General features: G+C 46.0%; 1 protein-coding gene across 1 annotated transcript in view; it reads right to left on the reverse strand.

The window, feature by feature from the left end:
• Positions 1–4,364: 4,364 nt before the first annotated feature.
• SAXO1 (stabilizer of axonemal microtubules 1) overlaps positions 4,365–11,050 on the reverse strand; it is a 23,618-nt gene continuing 16,932 nt past the window's right edge. The window contains exon 4 of the mRNA XM_006764943.2: positions 4,365–5,485. Coding sequence (XP_006765006.2) covers positions 4,482–5,485 — 1,004 coding nt within the window. The 3' untranslated portion in view covers positions 4,365–4,481. The remainder of the gene's footprint in view (positions 5,486–11,050) is intronic.

The following is an 11,050-nucleotide window of genomic DNA, read 5'->3' on the forward strand; positions in this document are numbered from 1 at the left end:
TGCATCCACTGGTTGGCCTGGTACTTATTCTGCACTGTCTTGGCCCTCCTGTCCAATCAGAAGAAAAAGTCACCCTCCAAGTGTGCTTTCCAGTTGAGAAGATGCTGATGAAATGCCATTAATGCTTTATCATCTGCAACCAACTGGCTCTATCCCAGGCCACGTGGGGGCCTGCTTACTTGTCTTACCTCCTCCCTACCTCCTCACATACACCATTAAGCTCTAATAAATGAAAAAAATGTCATAGTGCAATAGGAGGAGGGTCATCAATGGACAAGGGTTTTCAAGAAACTTGAAGAAGACAGGGGGTAGATGGTGGAAGTATAGAAGTGAAGCCACAGCCTAGAATAAAAATACAGCAAGAATTCTGGAGCTGGTAGGGAGCAGGCCTGCCAGGCAGAACCCAGAAGGCTTTCCAGATTTGAAATGCAGGTACCATAGAAAGCAGACTGACAACTGATGCCAAAACTGGGGATTGCTAAGAGAATCACTAACATTGGGCCCCACCTTCCCTATTCTCCAGCCATTACCTGGCAGAAGATCTTAGAGCCAAGCCTAAAAGGAAGGGCTCATCTTTAAAGATGTTGACACTCGTGAAAATACAATAGTAGTGGAATGGAGAATCCTTTCCCCTGTTCTTAATGCTGTATTTATACCTCAATTGGAGGACAAAATAGAGATGGCTCCTGATCACCAGAAAGGGAGTGACATGCCAGGGTCTTCACCCATGTAGGTGGCCCCACTGTAAGGGAATTGAGGAACAAGACCTTCCCTGTCACCTACCCTGCTGACAGGGGCTGCCCTGTGCATGGCACAAGCAGGGGGACACCATCATCAGGAGTGGGATCTCACCCCAGAAGACGCCCCTGGCAACACATCGTAAACCAGCAGACCAGCCCAGAGCTTCCAGGCCAAGTCATCCCAGCAGCTGCAGCCCATTGGCCTCACTGGAAACTCGGCTTCCCTCTCACCGGATGCCGTGCCCTTTGAGGGCCTTGGAGGCCTTCTGTTTTCTTCTGCAGAACCTCATCCACAGAACAGACTGCATTCTGTCCCCTGCTTCGACATAAAGCCTTTCCCTTTGTGTCATATTCTTGGTCTCTACTAACTTTCTTTTATTCATGCCTAATGCCTTGAGAACCCTGGGCTGTGGCAGGTGATTAAGCTCCCACTTCAGTCTCACAATCAATCATGCGCAACATTTCAAGAGAAGACAATTTGTTTGGAGCCTTTCATTGTCAGTGTTTAGGGAATGGGATCATATCAAGTGTTACAGCAGTAAGTATAATAAAATAGATCCTTTTGCCAACAGACTCTTATATGGAAGCCCAATACTCAGAATTGATTAACAAGCTGCTGCTTATGACAGAGCAAGGGTGCGGGGGGAGAGGAACCAGAGCCCCATCCACTCAGCTCAGCTTCTCTTGTCCTCCTCATGACCCAGGTTACCTTCTAAAATGACATTTCCAGGGAGAGCAGTTAGCAATCCCAACTCAGAACAACTAAAAAGTACGTTAACTATATGAAAAAAAAGGTAAATATATTACTTTGTAAAATATGTACAATATAAAATATGAGCAGTTATCCTTACCTGCTTCTTGTAAATACCAATAAAATCATAAGTAGATTCAACCAGGCAGAACTCAGCAACCATCTTCATCATCACCGTCATCATCCTCACCTACATTTAATGAGAGTGAACCATGAGTCAAGGATAAGTGATTGACATATATTCTATCACTCAATTCAAACAACAAAATCATGCAGCCAGTATTGCTAGTGCCCACATGTTAAAGAACTTGACCAAGGTCCCCTAGCTACTGGGTAGGAGGGGCCAAGATGCAAGCCCAGATCTGCTGGACAGTCTCCTGGTATGGTCTTGGCCATTGTGTTGTACCAGCCCCAATAATATGTACTTGTGTCCTTCATATATTTTCTTAATTTTTTACTTGAGTTAACCACTTCTATAATAATAAAGATATTTTAATTTGAGACCAAAACAGGAAAGAAAGTGGGAGGGGGGGGAGTTGAGGGGTGAGGGGCAACCTGGCTCCTTAAGTCCAGAAGTGGGCAGGGATGCCCCGGATAGCTCATCTAGCTGGGGTCACCATGGAGATGACCCTACATGTCACAAAGGGCGGGCTCAGAGGACATTCCTCACCCCAAGAAGGCTCAGCTTAACCAGGCAGGGTCATCTTTCTTCATCATCTTCTTCCCTTCCTACTCATCAGAAATGTTAGAAAAACACATTAGTCTTGATCTAATCAAGTATTGTCAGATAACCATTCTGAAAGAAGGGAGAGGGAAGGGGAAGTGTAAGAGGACTAACATTTCTAATTAACCAAAACAGACCATGACTAAAGTCAATGAGTCAACAGACAGAATAGGTACATTTAGGAATATGAAGGAAAATATTAACAAAAACAAATCAAATTAAACTGTTTTCTGAGGCAGAGACAATGGAGGAGACCAAGAGGCTGGGGCATGAGAGATTGTTGAATTTTTTTTTTTATATTTATTGATTTCGGGGAGGAAGGGAGAGGGAGAGAGAGATAGAAACATCAATGATGAGAGAGAATCCCTGATCAGCTGCCTCCTGCATACCTTCCCCCCCCCCCCCCCCCCCCCGCCGGGGATCGAGCATGCAACCCAGGCATGGCCGGAATCGAACCTGGGACCCTTCAGTCTGCAGGCTGACGCTCTATCCACTGAGCCAAGCCGGCTAGGGCGAGATTGCTGAATTTTTTATAAGCATTTTAGCACTATTTGGCTTTTCAAATCAAGTGCAAATATTTCTTTGATTTGTAAAAAATGACAAAACAAAATAATAAAACCTACCCTCCTTAGTAATCTCCTTTAGCTTAGTGGACTCCAGGAAAGACTTCAGACAGAGAGAATGTGGTTTGATGTGGCTTGTGGAGCCTTGAGATCTGAGACACAGCAGACGGGAGGTGCCTGGTGTTTGGGGAAGAGCACTGGACCTTGAATCAAAAGTCCTAGGTTCCAATCTTGGCCTTGGTGCGCCATGCTCTGTGGCCTTGGGCAATATGCGTAACATCTCTGAGCTTCTCTACCCCCATAAGGGCAGGCATCCAGACCCCATGGAACCAAAAAGAGGATTAAATGATGTAAATCCCAACCCAGTGATACAAACTAACCTCATGGTGAGGCTACAAGGGGTAGGGACCTGAGCAGTCTGGGCAAAGTAGGTCAGGGCTGTGGGAAGACTGAGCCCTGGATAAGAGATGCAGGTTGCTCACCCATGAACCAGGCATTGAGCCCAAGCTCGAGTTTCTGGACTTGAGCTGAAATTTTCTCCTCCCACCACCATGTTACCAAGTTCTCAGAGTATGTTTTAAGTTCTGTGGATTTAAGAGAGAGGTGGTAACCCAGGTGTCCGTCTGCATCCCTCTGTGAGCGGCTCACCCATATCATGAGCCCATCTGACTCAGCACGCGAACTCTTGAACAAAGTCCTTCCTCGAGTCTTCTCAACTTAAAATAATTCCCAAATCACTTAGCCTTAGAATCAAACTTGGTGAAACCTTAGACCCAAAAGAGAAATCTCCAGCCCTTTCTCCAGGGCAGGGTCCAGCTCACCACTAAGTCAGGCTTTGTCACAGATCTGGTCACAGTTACCATTTTAGGACAAGGAGGTCCAGCTTCCCAGGAAGCAGCACAGGAAGCCATTTTTTCTAGGCTCTGAGCATTGAGAACACACAGCCCAGGGGCTGGCTGCTGAATGTCCTGTTGCCAGGGTCCCTTTTTCCCCTCCTCCCACTGGAATCACAGCCTGCACTGGGTTAGGTGGGAGAGGTCCGGCAGGTCCACGCTCCCATGGGTCAGCTATCTCCTGTTATCAGAGGCCCATGCGCTATCAGACAGCACTGTTCTTGCTGATATGTCACCATGTGAAGAGGTAGGAAGACACCCTGGGAAAAAAGAATCTGAAACAAGACTCCAGACAGGGCCCAAGGCACTCGCACCAGGACAGGGATAAAATGGGGACTAAAGTCTAAAATCTCTCCAAGGTTCTGGGAACCCAGCCTTCTCTTTGCATAGGCAGAAGGGAGGACTGATGATACGGGCCTGCAGATTCACTCCCCCCAAAATTAAGTTTATTCTTTGGCACTTCATACTTAGCAAAGGTTCATCACAATGTCAATAAATGCAATGATTAAATTAATAAAATACCCCTGGTTCAGAGGAAACCTCCTAGAGACCAGCTTTGATTCCGTGAGCACAAGGTAAGAAACCCAAGAAGGAACACTGCAGAGGGAGGGTTCGAGGAGTAATTACCAGTGACGAAATATCATTTTCCTTGAGTCAAGTGATTCTCATTTTATTCAAGTGTCCTGGAAATGATGATGAAGACTTTTTTTTTTCATTTGGGGGAATTGCTTTTCTGTCCAACAAATAACTTTCAATCATCTGGGTTTTTTTAAAAGTATTTTGCAATTTCTAAATAATTTTTTTTTTAAATCAGGCTGACACAGCCAACTCCTGATGGTTGGGGTTTTTGGAATCACCTACAGAAAGAGGGCTGTTCTGCCGAGAGCCTGTGTGGGAAACTGGCCTGTATATCTTGTGCCCCGAAGCATCTGTTTCTTCAAAGATGTAGCCGGGGGGCTCAGGGTATGAAGCCAAGCACCGGCCCAAATCCTTGGGAGTAAAGCTGATGGTGTATGTGGTCTGGCCCTCCACAGGGGCCTTTGCTTGGGGACTAGACCAGAGGGGCTTATAGCTTTTGGTACTGATGGGAGGGTGGGGCACATAGTGGGCCCTGGTGGTGGTCAGGCAGTCCAAGGGCTCGGTGGGACGGTTCAGCTGGGGAATGGGCTTGACTGGCTCCATGCGTATGCTGGCCCACTGCTTGTAGTCATCCCTGTTGGTTGTGGAGCTTTCAAAGCGGGGACCTTTCTTGATGCAAACCATCGGTCGGCAGGACTGAGCTGGCGCCCCCTTCGGGTATGTGTAATGGGACTGCACTGTTGTGATAAGGTCCATCTTTTCTTCCGGAGGGACGTAGGGGACAAGAGGTTTGTAGAACAACTGGGGCGTTGGCCACGCTTGGTACTTCTCTCGAAACTCGGTGGTGTTAGAGAAAGGTGTGTCTAATATGCAGGGCCTGGCTGGAGGCTTCAAGCTCTTGGCTGGCTCCCCCATCTGGCCCCGGAAGCACTGTTTGTGGGTGGTGATGCTTTCAAAGGGGATGTCACAGGGTTTGAACTTCTCTGCCTCATACACAAAACGCTTCTCTGTAGGGTGGGCCACGTAGCTCATCTTGTAGTTAGTCAGATCCTCCAGGGGGATGTTATAGACCTTGGGCATGGCTGCAGGCTTACAGCTCATGGTGTTCACTAGACCCTTCAAAGGGTAATCGTCCTGGTGTGTGGTTCTGTTTTCAAACCTCGCAGATTCTGGCCGGTATTTGTGGTCTGGACGAATTAGCTCTCGTCTTGGTTGGTTCCAGGGTAAATAATCAGCTGAAAATAAAGCAGAAGCGGTAATTATTCATAATTCAATTCATTCAACCTGCATGTATTCCAAGGGGTCTTCAAAGCCATACACCAGTCTCCGGTGAGATGTTCTTTGAGACAGAAGGGCAACAGAGCGGATCCCTACCATCACTTCACTCAAGGGCTTGATATTTCAACGTTATTGTATCTGGGAGTTGCTGTGCAGAAGAGAAAAATTTATATTACACCCTACAATGCTGTACACAGGTGTTTTAGAGGGTCCATGGCCATGGGAAGATCCAGGGAACTGATTCTAGCAGAGTTGTCACACCACTGACTTATCCAGTCCAAGAAGAGTTCCATCCCTCTGTGGCAGCGGTTCTCAACCTGTGAGTTGCGACCCCTTTGGGGTTTGAATGACCCTTTCACAGGGGTTGCCTAAGACCATCGGAAAACACATATATAATTACATACTGTTTTTGTTATTAATCACTATGCTTCAATTATGTTCAATTTGTAACAATGAAATTGGGGGTCACCACAACATGAGGAACTGTATTAAAGGGCTGCGGCATGAAGAAGGTTGAGAACCACTGCTCTGTGGGGAAGGTGCCCTCTCTGAATCAGCACCGAATGACTAGGAAGATGCATGTGATACAGTGAGACAGGGGATTCACAGCCCACAACTAATGGGCTGCCAGCCAGACCAACCAGGCCTGCCTGGTGTGCATGGGAAAACTGCCATTGTGTCCCTCAACCCATACATCTAATCCACACACATCCAAGGGAATAAGGGCATTGTATTGGCTGGTGAGAGAATAATAGCAACTGCCTCTTATATAGAGCTTATTATATCACAGACAGTATTCTAAATGCTTTTCTGTGTCAATAACTCTTTTAATATTCAGACTTCTCTAATGAGGTGGCTACCATCAATATGCTCATGTTACAAATGCAGAGCGACCAACATACTTGCCCACAACCTAGCCTGCCCAGATGGATCCGGACTGGGGGGAGGGGGGCGGGTAGGCGGGGTGATGGAAGCCCCAGGATAAAACACCACAAACTCCCATTGTTTGTAACAATAGTTTAGTAGTGTTTCTTGAATAAATACTTTTCAGTTTTCTGTATGCCTTTGGTTTCCTGAGCCCTAAAATGGATGATTTTTTTACTGTTTTGTCCAGTTTTATCGTTGCTTTTGGGGCAGAGCATTTGCCAAGTTCCTCACTCCACCACTTTGGAAGTCCTGACATCCCCTGCCCCGCCCCCCCCAGGCACACTCTTAAGTTTATTTTAGGCTAATAATACTACCAACTATTTATTTTAAATTGGCTTCATTTTAATTGAAAATCTAATCTTTCTCCAAGAGCCATTAATGGCTCTATCAGCATCTTGAAAGCATTAGGGGGCCTCCGAGAGAACCATCTTGCTGAATATAAACCACATGTTTCCCCGTCAGACTTCAGGCCTCCCTGATATGGGGATATCTACCTGTAGATGCCTTCACGCTGCCTCAAGGTCCGTGGGGGTGGGAAGGACAGGGCTTTTCTGGCCCTCTTCCCTGATGGATGAAGTGATAAGAAAACAGGTTCCTAAGCTGAAAGTTGCCTCATGTAATTTCTGATATCCAACAATACAGTTTAAACCACATTATTATCCAACCTTCTAACTTCCTCCACCCAGCATATATTACAAAAAAACCTCCACAAGACCCTGAAAACCTCAGAATTCCACATGACAAACTGTTCATAAGCATGAAAACCATCAGTAAAGCCCTTCAGGGCCAGGGTGTCATGTGGGTAATTGGCAAGAACCTCTTTAAAAGGGATTCCATTCAATAATGTGTCTTAAAAAAAAAAAAACTTAGCTAAACCTAAAGCTGAGCATCAAGTAATTACACTCTCAATCTTTCCAATTGCACAGTGTTTTGAAAATGTCAAAATTACAACCAAATGCTGCTGGAGCATATTGTACTGGTGGTTTTCTAGTAGAGGTGCTGGCCATACGAGTGGAAAGGGGAAAGTTTGCATATTTTCCCTGTAGAACCATAGTAAGTGGAGCATATAGATATAATATAGATGGAACCTATTGAAATACACATATTTAATGAGTTTGGTCTTTGGTTGTTTTTTCTTCCCCCTCTTTGGAAGGAAAATCAATGTATGGCCATAAAGCCATAAGGTTGCTATGGAAAAAACTTACTAAAGCAGCAAATTTCCACAAGAGACAAACAAGTCATCAAAAGGTGATACTCCAGCCTGGCCAGCGTGGCTCAGGGGTTGAGAATCAATCTATGAACCAGGAGGTCACAGTTCGATTCCCAGTTGCGGGCTCAATGCCCAGTGGGGGTGCATGCAAGAGGCAGCATATCAATGTTTCTCTCTCATCGATGTTTCTATTTCACTTTCCCTTCCTCTCTCTGAAAATTAATAAAAACATTTTTTTGAAAAAGCTGTACTCCAAAAGATAAGGCAAGGGCCCCTCACACATACAAGAGGTTGTGCACGACTTATGCAAGGGCAGGTAAATGCCACGGGTCTTCCCCAAGCCTTCACTCGAGCTCTTGGTCAGGACCCACAGAGTAATGGGCTGGGCGAGGATTTGTGCAAATCCAGGGCCACACTGTGTCACCGGAGCCCTTGTAAACAATGCTCCAGAACCGCTCATGAATGCACTTCCTCATTAAGCACACCTTGGTAACATCATCCCTTTGTAATGTGCTAAATGCTGGGAAAACATATGCTGGCCATTCAAGGCCCAGTTTTGGAAGCCATTATATATGATAGGGGAGTAAGGGGGCAAAGCAACCATTTACATTAACAGAATATGTTAAGTATATATTATTCCAAAAAACTATTAAGACACATAGGTTGCTAACAAGCACCTATGGATCAAATCTAACTATAAGTACATTTCATTGGCTACATACTGATTTGTTTGCTTTTACATCTGCATTCCAGGGGGGACTCTTCCCAGGCCTCCTTCACCCTCACTCCAGCACTCATTCTGATGTGTTCTGCTACACACCAGGCCAGCATTTCTTAAATCTGAGTAATCTACAAAAGTGTTATTCTCTGGTTTGCAGAGGGAAATTTTAGATGTAACTGTTTGGAGAAGGTGAGGAATATGGGAAAGCTGGAGTGGGGAGAGATTAAAGCACATGTATTAGGTTGCGTTTTTTCTGTGTGTTTATTTTGAATATTTTGCTACAATAAAGAGGGAGGAGTGTCTTCAAATAACAACAATGGTCTACTGTACTCTTGCCAACCCCTAAGGTAAGCAAGGAGCATTTCTCACTCGCAGCCCTGTCCTCGCACCTAGGGAAGGGAGGGGCGGGGAACAGGGCTGCTCACGCAGTTGCTCTAAAGAGCCTCTAACTAAGCCAAGATTCACAAATCCAGGGGGCCATAGAAAGGGCGTGGAGGAAAGCAGAGTTTGTAGCTAAAAGTGCCTGCTCCCTCCCCCATCAGAAGGAAGGGCTCCTTCCTGCCGGCTCAGTGTCCATGGTGCCCATTTTTGCCTTCCGTAGACACTGAATGAAAAGGAAGAATCAGGAGGCAAGGGTGCCAGGACCATGTGCCTGGTACTACTGGCTCCTTTGTAAACCATCTACTACAGTGCCTGCCTTGTTGGGTGTAACTGGCAAAGAGAAACGTAGATCCTTGCCCTCTTGGAGCTTACAGTCCGGCCAAGGAGACAAATGTGAAGGGGGCCGAGGGGTGGAGAAAATTATGCAATGAGTTACAAAACAGGGGAGTGCAGGGCACTCTTAGAGCGTCTAACAGGATGTGTCTAGTCTGGCAAGGGCGGGGGGGGGGTAGGTCTGGAAAGGCCTTGAAGGGTGTGACATTTCTGCTACTCACTCAAGAGCAAGTGCTAGACAGGGCAAGGGAGAAGGGCTCTATAGAGAGGAAACAGCATGTGGGACATGTCCTGAGACAGAAAAGATGGAGGAAAGGAACTGAAAGAAGGTCCTGGGCAGAGCACAGGGGCGCTGGCAGGAGGCGCCAGAATCTGCAAGGCATCAGCAGAGTTGGTAAAGGGTTAGGATTTTATCTTAAGAACCATGATAATTATTTGAGGACCTTTATGTGGAGAAGAAATCAAGTCAGGTGGCCATTTTTAAAAGCCCCCCTAGTTCCTTTCTGTGGAAAATGAGTAACAGCTGACAAGACAGGAGCTCTGCTCAGGTGTATGGTCGGAGAAGGCAGAATTGGGGTTTTGCTAGGAAGAAGCAACTAAAGAGAGAGGGTATAAAAAGGCCACAAAAATACAAGGTGGTAGAAAAAGAGAGAAAAAATACGTGGAATAGGCCACATGGGGGACAGACACAGGCAGGGCTGATGGTGAGAAGAAAGACTGAAGTATCAGTGGGCTAGAGGTCCCAGTGAGGCCAAGGACTGCCGGTGGGAGTGGGTAAGAGAGCAAGCAGAAGGATGATGTTGGGGTGCGCAAAGGCGGAACCATTTCTGGGTATTAGTGTCCAGAATGTGGCTTGGCAGAAGGCGGTTATGGAAACGGTTATGGAAAAGTGGACAAGAATGATAGCAATGATAAGAAGGCAGGAAAACAAAGACCACATTGCTGAAGAGGCGCTGAGTCCCAGCTCCTGGGAGAAACAGGAAGCTCAGCCACAGGCGAAGTCTTCCAAATATAGATTTAGAGCTTCTGGAAGGGCTTCAAGAATATTCTACCCTCCTCCCCACCCCCACCCCGACCCCAAGCCTCCCCACTCCTTTTGCCTAAGTGTTTGGCTTGACTACATAAAAGCAACTACTAGCACAGTTGTTTAGAGATTCACAAACATGTTATATGTACAGTTTAGCATGTATTCCTAGGGAATCTATGTGCTCGTAAGCAGAAAAGTTACTGATAAGCCTGGCCTCCGTTCCCATGGCCTCAGCCTATGGCTTGTGCTCCAGAGTGACTGCTACATTGCTTGCACCACACATACGATGCCATGTCCTGTGTCCCTACCAGATTCAGAAATCACATAAGGTCACTGTGCTTCCTTCACAGTCCCTAATGCCACGTCTAAGATGTATGTAGTAGATGCTCAATAAAGAATGAATCAATCCCATTTATATAAAATCAAAACTGTCAAAACTAATTTATGGTGTTAAAAGTCAGCACAATGGCTCTATCCTGGGTGGGGAGGGTAACTGGATGGGAGTATCAATGTTATATTTCTCGATCTGGGTGCTGTTTGCATGGATGTGTTCAGTCAAAATTCATTGGTCTATGCACAGCCAAGAAAACCATCAACAAGAAAAAACAACAACCTGCTGAATGGGTGCTGGTAGCCGGTCCATCCTTGCTGTTTCAAGGGACCTGGCATATATGGCATGCTGTTTTTAATATGTTTGCTCACCTTCTTGGCACTATGTGTTTTAACCAAGGTCACCTCTCCGAGAAAGGTTGTTTCCCTAGGTAGGGATTTTCCCCTGAAGTTAGGGAGGGAATAAAACCCCTTCACTAAATGCCAGGCGGGTAATTAATCTCTTTAACTACGAACAATCATGCTTAAGCTACATAATCTTTACTCCCTGGAATGGAGATAAGAAACACCCTAACCTTTGGAATAGAGATTGA

The sequence above is a fragment of the Myotis davidii genome, unplaced genomic scaffold (genome assembly GCF_000327345.1).
Source record: "Myotis davidii unplaced genomic scaffold, ASM32734v1 scaffold197, whole genome shotgun sequence".
NCBI classification, from domain to species: Eukaryota; Metazoa; Chordata; class Mammalia; order Chiroptera; family Vespertilionidae; genus Myotis; species Myotis davidii.